General features: G+C 34.0%; 1 protein-coding gene and 1 long non-coding RNA gene across 16 annotated transcripts in view; one reads left to right on the top strand and one right to left on the bottom strand.

The window, feature by feature from the left end:
* Positions 1-21,093, bottom strand: part of AHI1 (Abelson helper integration site 1) — a 176,163-nt gene that overhangs the window by 79,758 nt on the left and 75,312 nt on the right. For 9 of the 15 annotated variants that reach the window (XR_012508578.1, XR_012508579.1, XM_074368302.1 and 6 more), the window contains exons 20-21: positions 15,880-15,997; positions 2,974-3,030 (exon numbers count right to left, since the gene is read on the bottom strand). The exons of 2 other annotated variants lie outside the window; for them this stretch is intronic. Coding sequence is in view for 11 of the 13 variants with exons in the window: in XM_074368302.1 (XP_074224403.1) it covers positions 2,974-3,030; positions 15,880-15,997 (175 nt within the window). In the remaining 2 variants the exon portion in view is untranslated. The remainder of the gene's footprint in view (positions 1-2,973; positions 3,031-15,879; positions 15,998-21,093) is intronic. 4 more of the 15 variants (XM_074368303.1, XM_074368307.1, XM_074368309.1 and 1 more) reach the window with 1 other exon arrangement.
* LOC141578346 (uncharacterized) overlaps positions 1-21,093 on the top strand; it is a 39,578-nt gene that overhangs the window by 17,355 nt on the left and 1,130 nt on the right. The window contains exon 3 of the long non-coding RNA XR_012508580.1: positions 11,946-12,008. This is a non-coding gene — a long non-coding RNA (uncharacterized LOC141578346). The remainder of the gene's footprint in view (positions 1-11,945; positions 12,009-21,093) is intronic.

The raw sequence follows: 21,093 nt of genomic DNA, 5'->3' as shown, positions 1-21,093 counted from the left end.
ATAGCTTCCTAATCCAACTCCCTGATTTGCTCCATGAACCCTCCAATGACATCCCACACTGCCAGAGTGACTCTTTCAAAGGGAAAACTGTTATCTTGTCATTCTACAGTTTAATCTTTAGAATAAAAATCACCCTCCTCAAGTGTTTAACTCAAACTGCTTAATTCAAAATGGCACATGAAGCCATTCATACGTCCTTTAAAGTTCTGGCCAAACAGTGTTCTCCAGGAAACACTGCATGATTTTCTTCTCCTCACCCCACTTCTGATTTAGATACTCCTCCCCATCTCTCCTTCCCTTAGTATTCCTGCACAATCCTCTATCACAGCATTTTCCTCACTATGTTTACTAAAACTTGTTTTAGTTGCTTGTGTCATATAGTCCATCTTCAGTAAATATTTGTTAAATGACTAAATACATGAATAGAGAAAATGAGAATTATAAAAACATCTTAGAGCGAAACAGGCTACAGATTCTCCACTGGTACATCATCTCACATTTTACATATTTTAATAAATAATTCATCTAAAAGTGAACTTTTAACAAATGTGAATCTTAAAGCGGCTTGTCGTCATTTAGCCAAGTAAAATGTTAATATTCATTTCATATTGGATTTTTTCAGGATGCTATCGGAAGCCCTCTATTTACTGGGTACATATTTCAAAGATTTCAGAAAGAGAATATTCTCTGAAAACTGTACTTTTTATATATTATATGAAAAAAATTTCTCCAAACTCCAAAACATCAGAGGCTAAAGCCTTGAGTCAACAAATTCTGGATGTCTACACAGACCACAGAGGTAAAGCAGTGAATATTCAAACCACAAATTTGTAGGCTTTCCTGTGTTAGTCATGGAAACAGGTAGTGACCCACTCATCAGGAGTATGTAAACACGAATGAATAGCTGAGACACTAGAAGTCCGATAATGCTCCCTAAAATGTGAGACTAGTAAATTGATGCTTGTGGAAAAGTACAAAGCAAGCAGGGAGAAGTGGGTAGCTATCTGGTGTAGAATACATCAATCAGACAATGTGACTCCTGGCTTCAGCTCCACCACCAATAATGAGTATAATTCAGTCTTTCTGCTTCAGTTAAGTCTCATACCTTCTGGGAAGATTTCCTGGGCTATGTTAGTCTCTGATGAGCAGTGCTTTTTATTCCCAAATATTAAATTCACTGATCCAATGAATATATGAAGTTAGTGTTTGTTCAACTGACTTTTAAACTGATACCCAAATAATTTAACTGTGCTAATCAGTAATTTATTCTATTTGAATACTACTTATTTCTATTTGAAAACTACCAAGAACTGCATACAACTTTTAGTATCTGATCAATTTCCTCAGTAAACTCTAAGAAGAGGCTGAAGTGTGTTCACATCACAACTTTTGTGACATGCTGTAGGTATTCAATCTGAGGACAATCAGGTATGTTTCTAACAAAACTGTGACTTATTTACTATATAGACAAAGGCAAAATACTTCAATTTTGTGTGTTCAATCCTTAAAATATAATTTAGTATCTCTAAGTCCTTAACACTGATATTAATTATTAGAACAATTTTACAGTACCTTGCAAATCACAAGTATAGCTACCAAAAAGATGAAGGGCATAATAATATAATTCAGGTATTTATTTTTTACTCAGATTTGTTGTTGCAGTGAGGAATTTTAAAAAAAGACATTTAGCATCCAAAGAAGCTTCCTGTATTTGCCTGTGTTCTCAATTGTTTCCTATACTGTCTTTTTCAATAGCAAATATCCAAGTTATCAATTTCATACTTTTCCTAATGGCTCTTAGTCTCTTCAATAACCTCTTCCAGCTTATCTTGCTAATGCCTGTGGATTCAAAGACTACACATATGCCACTGACTCCTTAATCTATACTCATGCTCCAAGTACATTCCAAAGTTTGCAGTCTAGTTCCTAGCACAGGGCTTGAGTCATAGTAGGGACACTTAGTAAATGAGGTTCAAATAGATGAGCAAGCTATTAGATGTCTCACTTCAAATGTCTGCTAAGCATTCCAAATGCAATATATCCAAAATACAATTCATTACCATTTTCCCTATATTCCTATGTTCCCCTATTTTTGTTAATGGACTTCCATCTACTTATTCACCTAAATTAGAATCCTTACTTATCCTCAAATTCTACTTCTTTATCCCTTACTGTTCACATTACAAACTTCCAATACTTCAATGATTTAACATCTCAAGTTTCTTACTTCAGTCCTGTCCTCCCACCTCAATTACTAAAATAATCTTTTAATAGGCCTTCTTAGCTGGAATGCCCTAATACCTTTTATGATTAACAGTCTTCTCATCTTATAATGATAACTTTAAAAATTGCCTTCTCTATGAGGAATTATTTGTCATGACATCATATCTACTCTCCAGTACAATCTGTTCATTTTTTAAATTATAGCAAGTATCAGACTGTACAATCCCACCCACCTCCCCCTTCTAAAAATATGTCTCCAGTAAATACTGCCAGTGCTGGGGATGGGGCGGTGCTTTGCACTTCATCAATACAAGGTTCGGTACAATCTGGCCCCTCGATGCTCCTCTGGCCTTCTCTCCCAGCCACTCCTCCACTCCAGCAATACTGGCCTCTTTGCTGTTCAAAATGCACATCAAGCACACTCCTGACTTTGGACCTTGGTTGGGTATGTTATTCTCCCAGACTACATGACTATTTCTCCCTCAAAATTCTGCTCAAGTGTCACCTTCTTTGTGAAGATTTCCCTTACTACCCATTAAAAACAGCATCCTAATCCCATTTCCCAGCTCACCCTATCCCCCTTGCCTGCTTTGTTAGTTATTCTGTATTTATTCACTTATTGTCTGGCTTTCTCACTGGGAAGGTAAGCTAAACAAGGACATGGATTATTATCTGTCTTTTTCACTGATACATTCACATTAACACTTATAACAGTGCCTGGGACAAAGTAAGTACTCACTGGGTACTTACTGAATGTATGAATGAATCTTGCATTCCCAGTATCTGCATGTGCAGGAATTAAACATCCTTTAGAATTAAAAACAAAAACAAAAAAAAGAAAAACGTTATTAACATGAGAAAAGGTTTAATAATGGAAGACTTTTCATCTATTACACTGGTATGGGTCTGAGAATATAAGAAAGAGAGAACTTATCTCCCCAGGTCCATCCATAAAAGAGACAATTTAAATTCTAGGAAGAGATAATGAATTTAAATTCTGGAATATAAACGTGATGATTTATGAGTTGTTTTCCACAACTCAAAGCAATGAGAAGTCATTTAAAAATATGATTATGCTATATCAACATTTTCCTGTCAAAGTTCAATGAATGTTAGGAAGTACATTAATTTACCTAACTGCTATAGTGGTGCATTTATAACTGCCTTTTTAACATTAGTTTTTGGGGTTTTGTTTTTTTTAATGGAGGTACTGGGGAAAGAATCCAGGACCTCGTGCATGCTAAGCGTGCGCACTACCACTGAGCTATTTCCCTTCCTGCCAATATAGTTTTTAAAATGTTTTACTTTCAACTCTTTATTAAATCTTCACTTGAAAATATACAGATTGAAAAGACTGCAATGACATTAAGTTTTGAGCCTCATAATATTATAAAAATAAAGAAAAAGAAAACAAGGAAAATGAGACACTGTCTCCCCTCCTCCCCAAAAAACCTTCATAAACTGTATTGATTCTGAATTGGCCAAAATAAAAAACCTGCTCACTGCCTACTTTGCTCAGACAATTAACAAATTTAACAGCTGTAAAATATGAAAGACTGGATTCCTTTCAAAAGAAGGGCAAATACATACCACACACAAACACACACACACACACACACACTCAGAGTCACACTCACAAATTAATATGAAAGAAACTAGAGTACTTTCTATGTATTCACTTACTTATTCCCAGAAAACCCCTGGGAGGCTGATTTGAAAGATGTAACATACTAATTAAGGTTATCACATGACTTGCCATGTATTAGTCTTGCAAAAGTCCAGCAACAAAATCCAAATTCCTGGTTCTAAGCTATCATTTAGAGGAGTCCTAAATGGACAATATTCTACATTGTAAAGACAACACAGAATTACTACATTTAATCAAACTGATGCCTTTCCCTGTGCTCCCTTGGTGTTTGATGCTTATCTCCGGTTGAACTCACTCCCCAACCAGACTGGGGGGGCTTTGACGTACTGTCTGAATTATTTTCTGATAAAGTATAAAAGGGTTTCTACTTTTTTAATTGAATAACAGCTTTTTTTAAGGTGCTTCTACTTAAATACAGTATTTCTGGTTTTGCTGGAAAAGAAAAAAGATGGACATCAGTCAAAAATCATTCTCAATTTTACTCCTTATGAAATTATAGATGAATTTTTTTTTTCAGAGGAGAAAGTTGAGAAAAAAAGTAAATTGATTGAAATTAGAACATTAGAACAATGTTCTACTTTTTACTTATCAAACATTTACAATGCAAAAACTGCTTAAATTATTTTTAAAAAATGACCAGTCACTCCACTTAGTCATTTCTTAGTTTCCATATCTGTCATCAACTTTGCTCTCAGACTTGCAGAAAAACGCAGAGAGTGATTCTTTACATTTTCATCCACTTTTCATTCAAGGAACAAGCTTCCTGAAAACATATATTTAAAATTCTGGAAAATACAAATCAACATCATCTAGACATCTCTATCATTACCAGAAGGTCTGGTTCCTCAACCTAATTTCCACTGTTGGTTGACATTTTCAATAAGTGATGGATATTCATTTCCAGAAAACATTACCAGTAAATTCTATGATATCATAGTCTCTTCACTATCCAGACCAAACTGACTAAACCACAAAAAGCAAGAGTATGCAGTTAGCTACTCTGTGAGAAACTTTAGGGCTATTCTGAGTTCACTCTTAGCAAAGTATAATGTTAACTTAGTAAGAGTAAATGAAAACTTAACTAAGGTTGTCTTCTTCCTCTGAATTTCCAGGGCCTTCAACAGACACAAACCAAAACGTTTATACACTGAAGTTTTTTTTTTCTTTTTTCATAGACTCAATTTATAAAAAGGGACATAGAAATTTATAACGGAAATAACATGATTATTTTTATGATACGAATGGTATTACATTTTTTCCCTATGACCAGGAGAGGAAACACGAGGAGCTGCTTCCTTGGTTCGAAGCAGTGCCCACGTCAAGCAAATTCAGTAAATAAAAAATAATTACCAACTGTTCAAATTCATAACTTTTCAAAGAACAGAACATAAAGATCAACATGGACAATGATGTGAAATATGTGAAAATGTTAATGTGCAGATACATAAAGGGAAGGAATGAGTAATATTAATATGGAATAAAATTTACTCTATTTTAAGTATGAGTTAAAATATTTTTCATTATCAGAGATGTGGTCAACACTTTGATATACAGATATACTCACTATAATACTGAAAAACTAAAAATAATCGTTAAGCTCTAGCAACTGAAGAAAGGCTTCAAAATTATGGAATACTTATTTTCTTCCAGACCAGGCACTAAGTTTATTATCAAAAAAAAAGTTAACAGTAAATCTTAAAAGTACATATTCCACAATATCTTTTTGTATGCCTGTCTTAAAAATGGAAAAACTATCCATTTCAGTTTGAGATTATAAAAATAGTAAAATGCATCTTATGGTTGATATTAAATGACATTAAATGTAGTTTTACTCTCAAACTATAAAAAAATAGTTATGCCTGATCAAAAATAATGCTGCCACTTTATAACCTGCCCTCTCCCCTTGCCTGCTGCTGTCAATATAAAGTTGCTGTCATTCTTCCTTTAATCCGCATTTGAATGAATTGATTACTGACTCATAATATCAATTTACCCTGGAAGCACAGCACTAAAATGCAAAACACTCACTATTTTCACCATGATATGAATTATGTTCTGATAAGGAAGCTGAAACCTTCAAAATCTCTTACTTTAGAATTATACAATGTGAACTACTTTAGTCACAGAAAATGTTTTAATCGGTATGCCTAGAAGTTGTATCTTGAAAAAAAATATGTATGTACTAAAAGAATATGGATTTCAACATAAGACACTTACTAAGTTTAATTCTAAGAGCATAGTGATTTCTCTTCTAAAATTTAGTGGGAAGTTAAGTAAATTTAAAATCAAAAGGCTCAGTGATTGAAACAGTTCTGAATATAGTCATAAAGATACTATCTACACTCTTACTGCACTGTAAGTCAAACACAGGTTGGTATTTTAAAACTTTCACTTGCAGTAAACACTTTCCTATCCTCTATTTTCAAATGACGAGTGACTAAGATGAAATAACTTGCTCCAGGTCATAGCATAAGAAACAGAATCTCAATGTAAATTCAGGTGTCTCTGACCTTTTAGCTAAGGGCTACCAGAATATCAGGTACTGATTTAAAAGTAAGAAACATCTGAAGTCTCTATTCAAGTTAATCAATACTGCTTGTTTCTAACATCTGCGCAATCATGATGATGAAATCCATGAAACCTTCAGGATAATATATTCAGGAAAGTTTTAATATTAAAACCATTATTTGTATTCGATTAAAAAAGATAATCTATTCTTTATATTGTAACACCTGATTTGTCTGGTTGAATATTTACATCAAAATAGACTTTGTAGGTCTGAATTGTCCAATATGATAGCTACTGGCCACATGTGGCTATTTAAAATTAAATTAAAATGAAACAAAATAAAAATTTAGTTCCTCAGTCACACGAGCCACATTTCAAGTATTTAAGTGCCACATGAAGCTAGAGGCCCCTGTACAGGACTGTGTAGGCCTAGAATTTAGGAAAGAGGTCTGGGCTGAAGAGAGACATTTGTGAATCACTGGCATATGGGTTTTACTTAAAGCCAAGAGACCATCAAGGAAGTGAATATATATAGGGAACAAAAGAGGATCAGATTGCAGTGGAACAGTCTATTAAGACATGGAAGAAAAGAGGAAGAAACAGCAAAGGAGAATGAAGAGGACTGGCTAATGACGTAAGAGAAAAACCAAGAATTTGGTGGCCCAGAAACCAACGTATTATGAAGTGATCAAATGTGTCAAATGCTGCTGATAGGTCAAGCAAGATAAGGACAAAGAACTGACCATTGGAATCAGTAATGTGTATAGGTCACTGGTGATTTTGAAATGAACAGATTAGAAATTTCAACAAATTTATAAAAGATGAAAAGTGATTAGAAACAACTGTCTTAAAACTTTACAGTGGACTGCAGCAGATACAGAATCTATCGGACAATGAAACTCAGAGGAACTGTGAACACAGAATCGGCATATTTGGTAGGGGGTAAGACAAAACAAAACCCAGGAGAAATAACTGAAGGTTCACACGTAAAACACTCAGGCCAAACAGGCTGCAGACCCCACATTAAAAAAAATGGATGCTGCTCAGCATTAACCACATGTGGAAAAAAAAAAAATCAGTGGCATTGTCTCATTGTCTCTAAAAATTACACTGAACAAACCATTTGGAAAGAATGAAGACTTCTAGAGTGGATACTGTTGTCCTGCTTATTCTCATTCTGGCAATTACTCTGACGGCCTGACAGGTGGACTCATTTATCTTGCCTGTTTATCCTAAATATAAGCTGCCAGTTAATATGTTTTGGCCATATACACAAAGTTCTCCATAGACCTTCTAAATAGTTTGACTACAGAGTTATTTATACAACAGAAGAGGGACACCATATTGGTGCCTAGCCCTTCATTTAAAAACAACAGATACCAAGGATCATGGAATATGAAGAAGAATCACTGGCATAAAAGAATAACACAGACAAAAAAGCTGAACATAGAGGAAACATCAATTCAGAAAAGAGAATGTAGTGATTCAGGAAGATGTCATGACATCCACAGAACTTTGCTACTATGAAAAAGAGAACAAACAGGACAAGAAAGAAACCATGAAGATCAAATGGATGATTAGTGAATTAAGAAAGATTTAGAATAAAGAAATGAGAAGGCTCTGAGACCGATGAGTTAGAAAAAGGAAAGGAGTTGTCCAACAGTATCCACCTGAAAAATGGAAATGTTATCATCAGAAATGAGACAGAAGTAAAATACATAAACTCCTTTCAGGAAACTCAGCCTCACTCATGGCAATGATTACTTTTCTGTCACATTCATGACAAAGTGGTTAGCTTACATATCTTGCTACACAAGTTTGAGGCTGAGTACCTTTATTGAGATTAGATACCATATTTCAGAGATACATGTACTATAAAAGCTCTGTTTAACTTTGCCTAAACTCTTAAAAATTTTATATTTGATCTTTTAAAAAAAGATACCGTAAGCAAATAACTTCTATAAATCTTTAAAATATGAAAAAGACAAATTAAGAAGTTACTAATACACCAATTGGAAAGCTTTAGAAAAGGTAAACACCAGAATATCTGTAAATGCAAATTCACTGACCTGGCATGTACTCTGGCTATGTGAGAATGAAATTATGTCATTTTCATATTCATTAACTCAGTAAGATTTCTTTTTAATTTTTCACATTTATGGTTTTCAGTTGCTTTCTTTTTATTTTTCACTGACTATTAATGTAATTATTTTACTTTTAAAATTAACCCACTGGACAAATACCACAGTATATTTTGACAACTAAATTTAGTAGATTCTTAAAACACATACATGCATACAGGAAAGTGACTGAAAGAGAATAAAAACTTAAAGTTTTCTATTTTTTAACAGATGAGGGGAAAAGGTTTAAAATTTTAAGGTTAGAACCATATATACCTTATAAATATTACATAAAATAGCTTCTTACAAAATAAATGGCCAGGAAATAGTGCACAAATTTAAGTTCATTCAAATCAGCAGATTTAAATGCAAAGAAATATTTGCATTCATATTTTCCCTTTAGAGGATATTAGGAGAAATTTCAGATCTCAGTGGGGACAGTAATATCAAATGCATACCCTTAGGTATGAAGAACCATTCATTAAGTATATTAACATACACTAGAGTTGATAAAAATAATGTTTAAATTAGAAAACAATAAATACGCAGAATGTACTTTAAGTTACCAACATGATTAGAAACACCGTACTAATTCAAATGGCATTTATTTTCAGGAAATATAGGGGCATTTATTACAAGTTAGGATAAGTTTTAATCTTCAAGAAGTGGATTAACTCAGATCACTGGAGAATTACTTAGTAAAGTCCTGATACTGGTTGCTAAAATAGCACCTTATACATTTAATGTACCAATCAAATGTTAATTTTAGAGAATCCAATTATGAATGACAACAACAAAAATCTAACAAACGAATCTCTTCTTTGTGGAAGAGGAATATAAAATAGTGATATGTTAAAGAAAAAAATCCACGTGATCAAGGTCTTCTGCTCAGTGTCCAGAAAAACCCAAATATCCAAATACGAAAACATTTCCACCTCCAGGGTCTTTGTGCTGACTGGTACTTACATGGATAGCCAGTTTCAAAAGTTAAGCAAGTTCAAGTGGATTATTTAAGTTTGAGAAGTTTGAAAAATTTATTCTAATTATTTCATCTTAATGTCTTCTTTGGCATGCTTCTCAAAATTCTCTATCCATGTTTGCCCCTCTGACATGTTCTTTCCTACCATCACCACTTAACACATTTTATTAAATCATGTCTTAAAATAACATTTTCTCTATTCCTTATCTCTTTGGCCACAATGCAAACTGCATAATTTGAAACTTAAAAACCAAAACAAAAAAAAAAAAAAAAAGAAAGAAGAAATCTCCCATAAAATCTTATGGTGTTTATTCTCACAGGATCTTACAGATTTCAAAGTATTAAAAATATCTTTCTGATCCTTACAATCCTATGAAATAGAAAATTCATATGAAGTAGAAAATAGAGACATTATACTGAGAAAGATAAAGTCAACTACCCAATATAACAGCTGGGAAGTGGCAGAATTAGGGCTCAGGCCCAACTCTTCTGGCCTTCTGACCCCAGGGATGGTACTTTCCCAACCAAAACACACACATGCTGAATTCAGAAAAGTGGTTGGTTAGTATCATAAAGCACATTTAAGGACCTTCGTTTACAGAAAATCAATTAATTCTGTAGATTATCTATGGTAGTGAATTAAGTTCTTTCATCCATTCCATACCTGAACTGAAGTCTTAGAATTCTGAAGGTTTGAAATCAGAATTCAATGAAACATTTTTTTTTCAATTAATAGTTTAAAGTTCATTCAGTAATACTAAGAGAAAACTCTGGAAATTTTGATAGTATGAGAAAGTTCTTTGAGCTCATTTTACCTTCCTTAAAATGGAAACCCCCTTTTACCATCACCTGTGTTTACTGAGAGTCATTCTAACCTAATTTTTGCCAAAATGTTTTCTTTTCTCCCTTTGAAATATAAGAACCATCATATTTCCAGCTTAGATGTAACTCTACCTTCTACAATGGGTTTATGTAAGGATATCACAGAATCTCTAGTGAAATTATGACACATAAATAATAGATTTCAGTTATACTATTTAAAAAGTTCTCCATTTCTCTATAAAAAGTTAAAACCTTAAGAAATTCTGACATCTTAAAAACAATAAAATTAAAATTTAACCAGAAAAATTGCTCCTAATTTTAAGAATTGGTCAAGGGAATAAATGTATACTTGGCAAAGACATGCAGAATAAATGGAAAAATACAGTTTTTCAAATATTATTCAACTTGTAGAAGCACAAAACTTAACTTGACAGATCTCTCAACCAATACTGAAGTCATCTGAATTATTTTATGATTTTGTTTAAATCAAGTATCTCGATTGTTTAGGGTATTGTAAAAAGTTAGATTAAATGGTTGGCTATCAAGTTTAATATATGTTTATATGGTCTAAAGGAGAATGCAAACAAAATATGGAGAAGACAGAAGCTACTGACTGTTTTTGAAAGCCATGTCACATTCTGCACCCCCAGCATACTCCAAGTCAACAATTAGAAAAGATGATATAAATATTACATTAATAGTCATGTTCATAAAAATGAATCATTTGATTCTGCATTACTACTTACCTACTGATATGAATTAAATTAAATTTAGCACAATGCTATGAAAAGATGTAAGTACACAAAAAACAAAAGATGCTGTCCTTCAAATACAGACACACAAAGATGGTAAGTACTTCCTGCTGATTTCTACCCTCATAACTCAGATTCATTTTATTTCTTACTGAATAATCCACATGTTAAAATTTACTACCATAATAAGGATTCCTGAGATGGTCGAATGGGATCTGGGATTCAGACCAACTATCACAGAGCAAAATTTCTCTGCAGAGAATCTCTTGATTTGACTAGAGGCTAAACACCAGTTTCACTGGAACTAGGCTTTGAGAAATCTAATGACTAGTAAACCTAGAATTATATTTAAAGGTCAAATAAAAAGATAAGTTCACTAATTCTCAGAAAATACCTTTGTGAAAAGTACCAGGTTATTCCTTTGCAATAAATATATCACAGACCTCTAGAGCTAGTAAGAAAAGGTAACACTCATGCCCAGAGGGACCACTGGGCAGAGTGGAAGAACAATGGGCCAGGAATGAAGGAGTGGCTCCAGGCACAGCCTCACCTAGGGCCCACTTCCCCTCTGGGCCAGTGCCCGGCTCCAGACAGAGGCAGGAAGTAGGGTGGTGGCGCGGCTGGGAAGTACTGAGCTAGGAGTGAGGAGATCCTGCTTCAGACATGACTGCCACTAGCCACGTGAACTGTGCCAAGTCAGCCCCTCTGCTTCTCACTTTCACTCCAAGGGGACTGACAGTCAGTTTTAAGGTACTAGAAGCTCTCAAATGAGTTTACTCCTTATGATTTTAATGTTTACCCTACTTCTTAGTGAGTTCTGTTGAGGATCAAATGAATATATACACAAAAATAATTTTCTTATACTAACAGAAGTCGATGTTATTGTTTCACAGATTTTCCTCATTATACTAGGAAGTACGAAGTTTGGAGATGCAGTATAACATGTTCACTATATGGTGAGACATTTATGAGCTATAACCTACAATATAACATAAAACTTTAAAATTAAAAATTTTTTTCCAGCTCCATTAAGGTATAACTGACAAATAAAATTTTATAATTTTCTTTCTTATACAAATTACTAAGGGAAGATTTATGGTTTTAATTAAAATAAAATTAGCTGATTCATTATTTTATTAATTCAGAGTCTAGAGTAACAGCCTAATGAACAGTTCCTACAATAAGTATCTCATAAGAGTCGTATCCAGCTCTTTTCCTCTCTAACCCATCCCTCACTGAGACACCAGCTGTATTTTTTAGAAACACATTTCATCATATCTCCTTCATCCTCATACCTTTGGATAGCTCTACCTTACCAAGAGAATAAAATGTGAATTTATCAGTAGGGTACCATTGACCCCAATCTACCTTTGCAGACTCAGTTCCTCCTAAACATCCATCTCACCATTTCCTCCAGCTAGCCTAAGATTCAAACCACTGCCTAGCCAAACCAAGCTCTCTTCTAATTGTATGTTCGGTTACCCACTTCTTGGCTTGGTGTGTCCTCCTGAGCTCCCAGCTGCTGATGAGGTCAATGACAAAGATAGAGGCAAGACCATTTAAATTTCTAAGGATTGGGATAATTGTTAATTATTACAGTGACTTAAAATTAGAACCCAAAGTATTTTCAAAGCTACTGTACACATACTCATCATGTTTACAATATGTGTTATATTGATACAGCAGTTATGAGAGATGATAAGGACTCTGAAACTCATTCTATGATAGAAAGCCAATTAGGAATTTTAAGCAGGAGAAGTAACAATTTATTTTGCAAAGAATCACACTGTCTACTGTGGGTAGAATAAGCTAAGGGACAAAAGTGGAAGCAGGGAAGTGGAGAGAGAAGGGGGGATCCTGAAAGGCTGCTGCTTCTGCCTGAACAATGGGGTATATGTGCCAGGACTGCTGAGGTGGGGAGACCGGGTGTGGGGCAGGGGAAGTGGAGGTGGACAGAGGAGGATTTGAGGGTAAGGGCTCTGCTTGGACATGTAAAGCATGAGAAACTGCTTAGTTGCTTTACCCACTCTTTATTCCAGTGACGCTCTGTTTATACTGTAATTTTAGAATTAATCACACTGGCGTTAATTTGTTGCATGCTCTTTTGTCTCTCCAACCAGACTTTAGGCTTGTTGAGAATGGAGACTGTAACATTTAGCCCATATCCTTAAGAAGGGGTCTTAAACAATGTAGCCACTTAAAATGATTTTAGAATAAATAAAGGTAGTATTCTAGAAACTCTGAAGATTACAAACCAAAGGAGAAAGAAATACTTACTTTTCTAGGGGTCTCCATTACTTAGAACTCACCCTGAATAAGGTCCAAAGAAGTTACAGCAGACCATAAACCCACCTCTGAGTCTAGCTTGCCAGCATATAAACTCACTCATATATAATAAATATCAAATCAATATCTCCTCTTAAGTCTCTAGCATGAAGGTTAGTGGGTCATTATTGATTAGTTCTGTGTAAATAGCCTTTCTTTATACTGCACAAAGCCAAACATCCAAAGATATGAATTGAATATTTAGATAGGTTTTCAGCAAGAGTTTTATTTTTAAACATCCAACTACATTGTTTCCACAGTCCTTTATTTCAGATTCCAATAGATTATGTGTACAGTCAAGAACACTTAACCACTTATTCCCTTTTAAAACAGGTTTGAATATTAAATACTCAGAATTTTTAAGACAGAAACTCACCAAATCCAGAGCCCTCACTGACCTGTAGGGGTGAGAAAACTGAGGCTTGAAGAAATTGCTCGAGAGTCTATAATCATTTAAAAGTGTAGAAACTAGTTCACCAGTTTCCTTGTGCAGGATTTGTTCCCACAAAGACTGGCTTCCTAATGACTAAGATGAATCTGGCCACTTTGCAATGGACTACATATTTTGCTTTTATAATTTTCTATACAGTGATGTCTCAGTAAATTTTATAGGAAGAATCTGCCTTAAAATGAGGTCAGGCATATTAATAACTAAAAATCAAGCCAAGTGTTACCATGGATGGCATGGCTTAATGGTACATGCTGCTGGGATAGTGCCTACACAGAGGACATGCAGGACAGAAAAGCTCCACTCAGGGCCCACATGGTCGTGGAAAGCTGAAGGTAAGTGGAGCCAACCCTCTGTATAAACGTCAAGCTTGTCTTTATCATACCTGGCTTTCCTTTCATTCTCTATCTTTATCTTCATCTGTCACAGTAGCAATCACTCTTCCATTTCAAAGGCCTTCCTATCTATCCTCTCTGCTCTTTCCATTTACAGAAAAATAAAGAATTTTATAGCTATTATTTACAGATGGTTGTTTGATAAACTTAAGACACTACTCCAATGAACTTTAATCAATCTGCCAATTCAACTAGCACTTATGTCCTATGCCCTTAATCCTGAAGTGTGAAATGAAAGATTTGTTCCTAGGAGAATTTGAGACCTTAGCAGAGAGACAAGGATCAGTGGTGGGGATAGGTTCCCTCCCCGCAAGTCAGTAAAATGACTTGTCTGAAGGCACAGCCAAGTATCAAGTTAGAGAATAAGTCTACGGGAGTGGTGCATGCTGGGCCCTCCATTGTACAGAAGAATGGACAAAACTATTGCTCTGATTTCTGGCAGATATCGGAAACACTAGAAATTAAAAACTTCTAAGGTTTGGGATAACTGTCATTTGAACTCAAAGTATTTTCAAAGCATATACTCACATGTTTACAATATAAGTATGTTATATTCATTTAGCACCTTAAGCTTACGGAGTGTTTTCATTAGTGCTATGTGATTTGAACTTCAACAATATACAATGTAAACATCATTTCTAGTTTTGAAATGACAGTTCTAATGTTTGCACATAATAATCTGGATAATAAAAGGTACAGCCAAGAATCAGAACGTAAGAGTTCTTAGTCCAAGTATTTTCCCATTGTAATATGTAACTTGTACAGTGTTATTAAAATGCAAGAATATTCAAATAACTTGTATATGTAAACTCCACATACTTTCACAGCAGAAAAGTAGTATTATTCCCAAATTTCTAAATAAATCATATTGATCTTAACAACCTCAAGTTTCTTCTTCTTATAGCTCTCTGTCAAACACAACTATTTTGTTACTCTCAGCTGTCTCACCTTCTAAAAAAATTCAGTAGAAAAAAGAAAAAAAAAGATAAAAGAATTCAGTAGAAAAAATACTACAAAAGCTATAGCTAATGAAGAGAAATCATCATCTTTCAATACCAAAAATACGTATTTCTCACCTAGATGTTTTTTCTTTGATATCCTTTGAAAACTGTATTCAAATAATTCAGAACACTAGCCTGAAAATTTGCAACTGTATAGTTTGCTTCAACTCAGTGACTGATGTACATTTTTATAACTAGCTTTTTTCCATATTTTGTTAATTTGCCAATTTTGAAGAAACATGATATTACAGGTAGGTTGCATCCTGTTTCTACCAACATGCATTTTAACTGGTCTTTCTCTGAAATGAATTATAAAATGCGATCATTCAAAAACTATATGGTTCCTTTATCTAAGGGAAATTGAATCAGATTTAATATTATACGTGTTTAAAACTCACAAGTTTTGCTACTTTTAAATTATTATATGCTCAACAGAATAGAGGTTGACAGTATCAACTATTAAAGCTACCAAATTCAAATCTACCAAAGAATTCAGTGATTTTTAAAGAAAAAAAAAATGCTGGGATGTAATTCATCAAGTGTGAAAACTGACCAGTACAATGCTATAACCTGTGCTTCTGAAGTGAAATAAATGATGTCCATTAAAAAAATGGCATCTGAACATTTAAACACTAGTCAAAGTAAGAAAGGGGCTCACCGGTCTGAGTGAAACCAAACTGACGTAGAATCTGCTGAGCATCCAGCACATTTGATTGTTTTAACTTAGACTGTTGTGAGGAGGCCGGTGTTGAAGTAAATGAGAGATTTTTGTTGACCTGTAATAGGAAAGGCAAATCAGAAATGAAAGTGTAATATCCTGGGTTACTGATGCAAAAACTGGATGAGAAATACTTGCTTACGATGCAAACCAGGACACATGGTAGAACAAAAGGAGTGGTAATGATTTATATGCTTAGTTTTTAAAGTTTACAAAACTTTATAGTTTTTACAGAATAGTTTTTATCAAGGAAGGAATACAGTGGTAATGGAAGTGTTGCTATATGAAAGTCAATCCACCTTACTTTGAAAACAAGCTTGCTTATGAGAGAATTGACTTTATTAATAATTTGAGTGGTGAATAAAATTGTGCAAAAAAATGCGAAAAATAAAAGTGACTCATTGACTGCTTTCAATCAAGAAAGAGTTAAAATGTTTCACATTTCTCTAGCATTTTGTGAAAGATCAGGTACTTCCTTTTCAGGGGCTGCACAGAAAACACCTGTAATACTCATGTTTATATACATCATGGTGACATAGATAAGACCAGCTGTAACCTAACTTGCCAAGTGAAATAACTTCCACTGCATCAAAAAAAACCTTATTCTTAAGACAATTTTAAAAAACAGCATTAAAATAGTAAACGAGCAAAATTTCTGTAAGTAAATACAATATTCTGTAACACAAAAATCCTATTCTAAGTGTCTGGGTACAATGGTCCCACAGAAATCAACTACAGCTATTATAGAAAAACTCAGTTCACAGAAAATGTTTTAAATGTTTAGTAAATTAGTAAATTCACTCTGCAACTCAGACTTAATTTCAGCAGTGAGCTATTCTCTTGGTCATTATTAATAAGTCATTCACTGTAGCTTTATTATTTTTATCAGTTTCAAAAATGACAATAAAATATGACCTAATTTTAAAAAATTTGAAACAGTTTTTGCATGTCTAATTTACTGTAAAAAAGTAATCTGTGAATTAACAAACTGTTCAGTGATAGTTTATGGTACATAAATATTAGTATATGAAAATAGCTCCTTTCTCTCTCACTCTCTCCTTTTAATAATCAAAACTACACAGAGGATTTCCACCGTATTAGTATTTAAAAATTCCCTTTTGATGTTCTGTTTAAGACAGCAGTGGGTTGTGGTTACATGCCCTTTATCTGACCCATTATTTACATGTTTGTAAATGCTTCTCTTCTTGCAAACAGTGATAGTAAATGTATATCTTAGATTAAGTTTTTCTCTTGAAGCAAAGAGATTCAGATAAGCTGGTGAATAAAGTCAATTAATTAAGATAATATGGTAATATAGTTCTAAGGTATCTAAGGTTATGGTACCATCTTATAAAAAATAAAAGTATTTTTCAAAGTAGTTTGATGGGATCAAATACCACATCAATGCTAAGAAAGATTATCCAGTTTTAAAAATTCTATCAGGAGGCATTATGAAACACAGACCAAAATTAACGTTGACTATCTATATTGATACAATAGCTAAAGTAACAATGAAATCACCTAACTCGTTGAACTTTATGTTCCACCTTTAAATGGAGATAGTAAAAATAGCATGTATACTTCAAAGGGAATGTGCCTGAAGAACAGTAATGATGAACTGGTATCATAAAGCGCTATTCACACAGGCTAACCAGAAAGCACTAAATCACATATTAAATAAGAAATAGATTAAATAGAGTATGTTGGCAAAGGGGACCATTAAGTGCTATACAAGTCAAATGCTATATAAATATCAGTTACTAACATTGCTAGTAGTAAGGGTAATTAGAAATACGTGATGCAGGATGATAATGTGGTAAATTCTTCAGAGTGCTATGCTTTTAAATGGAAGTACTATATACAAAATGATAAGTTTATCACTTAACTATTTAATCTACTTCTCTTTTTAGAATCATTTTTCAGTTTTACTTCTGTGTTCTTGAAAATTGTTATTCTACGTGTCAAATAATGCATTTTGAAATCTGGTGCAAAAGAACAGGTGCATGCTGGGGACACACACACACACACACACACACACACACATGCACAAATCTGCTTTTCAGTCTTCCTCTTCAGAAATTTACTTGTGCTAAAACAAAAATGAATAGCAGGAAAACTAGAATAGGATTAAACAGAAAGACTTGACATTCTTTTTACATAAAATGCTGTTAAAAAAATAAGAGTATATTCTACAATTACATGTTCTTCCTAGGTATTTTTATAATTCTGCTTTATTATATGGCAATTTTATTTTTAATTTTTTGAGAAACTTCCTTAATGTATTACATAATGTCTATACCAATTTATATTACTACCAACACACAAGGTTCTTTTTTTTCTTCTCATCCTGGTTAAAACATTTTATCTTTTGACTTTTTAATAATAGGTATCCTAACAGGTATGAGATGATATCTCATTGTACAGATCTGCATTTTCTTGATGACTAGTAACGCTGAATGTCTTTTTTTTCACTTTTTTTTACTGAGTTATAGTCATTTTACAATGTTGTGTCAAATTCCAGTGAAAAGCACAATTTTTTAGTTATACATGAACATACATATATTCATTGTCACATTGTTTTTCACTGTGAATTCTGCTCTTTCTTAACACATTACTTTAGAGACTGTTCAGGTGTCCATGAAGTGATATGTGGCAACATAATAGGGCAGATAAACTCAATTCTAATTTTGTGGGAAAATTATTAATTATTATAGTGATTTGAAATTAGAACTCAAAGTATTTTCAAAGCTAGCTTACATATATTCACTAATTCATTTAGAGGAAGAAAAATAATAATAACCATTAAATAGAGTGAAGCAATATCTATTTTTGAAATATATGCTGTGGAAAAGAATTGCTTAATAATTTTACAACAACAGAAAGGTTGGCTAAGATAGTCTACCCTACAACAATCTATCCTCTTTTCACAACACACTTTTCTGCTTGCTTCACGCAAAAACCACAGTCTGCCAAAGTCGGTTTAATACCTCCATACTGTGGAAAACTAAAAACATAAAAATTTAATGAAACTCGTAATAGAGAAAAAGAAAAAAACCACCTAGAACTTCTGCCAAGTTAATCACAGAACTGTTTTGCCTACTCTTTCAGGGTATAAACAGCTTTGTGTAAAATATTCAAATACTAATTCTCTAGAAGGGGGTTAATTTTCATGTTAAAAAAGTCACAGCTCTAACCTAAAACTGAATGCACAAAACAAAACAGACTAACAATAGTTTACCTTTCAGTGATTTAATTTTAAAGCCATTGGGAGAGATATAACACTTATTTTCATATATACTTACAAGTCTAATCATTTTAGCTGACTTTATAAGTTACATTCACCTGAAATGTTTGTAAAGTTTAAAATTGCGAACACACTTTAAATTGGCTTCAAATAATAACTGAAAAGATGCTAAGACTGTCTATATACTTATGCTAAAAAAATTTGACCCCCTCCCTTCAGACAGCTGTCTATTTTACACACTAAAGTCAAACAATGCAGAGAATATTTTAATTGGAAGATCGTTCAAAAACCAACACTTAGGAAATGTTTTGTATGTCTGTTGTAAAAATTACAATCCTAATATTAAAGAACATGTTAAACAGAAAACTTGAGCCAAAGTGAGATTCAAGGTATCTGAAGTCACGTATCTCAACATTCTCATAATGTAAGTTCTAAGAGCTGCTTACATTTCTGTGATTTCTAAGTTAGTAAAACCTAAGAAATGAGTAGGCTATGATGTCATAAAGAGAAATTCAAACATGTCTTAGGTCCCAGATGATTTCCTTACAAGTTGGTACAGTGAAGTGAGGGATTAGAAAGAAACACTATGAATATTAAAAAGAAATTCTTTACACTGGGGTAAAGTGCTACAAATTGCACCCCCCCACAAGTCAGTTCATCACCACTGCATTAACTAAACCACAATTCAAGTTGGGATCAGCCAAAGAGAAGTTTTATTTTGTCATTTTTAATCAAGACTTTTTGAGCCTTTGATACATATAGCAAGGACTGGTGGGTCAAAGATTACTGATATCATCCCCATGTGAAGCTCAAAATTAAGATCTAGTCCTGGGTCACACCACTTACCCAGTAATAATGCCTCAGGGAACGTCAGTTTACCTCAGTGCAATGCAAACCTTCACCTCCTTTCTCTCTTCGTGTATTTCCTTACTTCAGACAGAAAATTTGGTCTTGAACCCCCTGAAATCCTCATTTCCAAATCCACGGAAGAATATACCTCATGCCCCTACCCTGGTCTCTTTTCTTTCACTGCCAGAGGAAGACGTATCCTTCTAGTCAAGATTAATCCCTTCAGATGTTCCCTTGCGGATATCCGTAAAGCTCTTCCAAATTCTCTACTGGCTGCTTCCCTACAGGCTATATGCATAAATCTTTCTACTTGAGTACAAAAACAAACAGAAGACAAAAATTCTCACTATGATTCTGTAATTTCCTTAAGCTTCACTGAAAGCTAAACTTCTTGAAAACATAGCACATAACTGCTTCCCATATACCTCAACCATTCACTTTCAAACAACTACAACAAAGCTTCTGTCCATTAAAACACTAAATCTGAAGTTAGAGTCATTGTAGACTTCAAATGATCAAATTCAGCATATTCATTTAGGCCTCTGAGCCTAAATGCCACTGTTAATCACTCTCCTGAGTCTGGAAAACCATTTTCTGTTGGTTATCCTCCTGCTGCTTTATCAGTGTTGTTTGCTAAACCCACTGGGCCCTCTTCTTCCCTCACACCACATGGTTGTCCTGGGCAATAGCGTTTGTTTTCATCACTTCATCTGCCTTCTATGCTGGTATTTTTTCAGTCTAAAACTCTTCTGATCAGTAAGCTCAGAACCAAACAAACCTTTCCCCCACTGTTACTTCCTGAGGGAGAGCTATCACAATCCACCCAGCTGGTCCAGCAGACAGATGGGCATCGTCCTTGACTGCATCCCCACGCTCCACACACAGGCACTTGCTAAGTCAGTCAGACGCTCTGGCATCTGATCCCACATTCTCCACAGTCAGCACTAACACTGCAATAGTCTCCTGATTTCTTTCCCTCTTGTCTGTTCTCTAGTTCTCCTTCTACACTGCTACCAGGGTGATTTTTCTAAAATGCCAATTTTACTGACTAACACTTCTGC

The sequence above is a fragment of the Camelus bactrianus genome, chromosome 8 (assembly GCF_048773025.1).
Source record: "Camelus bactrianus isolate YW-2024 breed Bactrian camel chromosome 8, ASM4877302v1, whole genome shotgun sequence".
Taxonomy (NCBI): domain Eukaryota; kingdom Metazoa; phylum Chordata; class Mammalia; order Artiodactyla; family Camelidae; genus Camelus; species Camelus bactrianus.
This window is presented reverse-complemented; position numbering and strand designations above follow the sequence as displayed.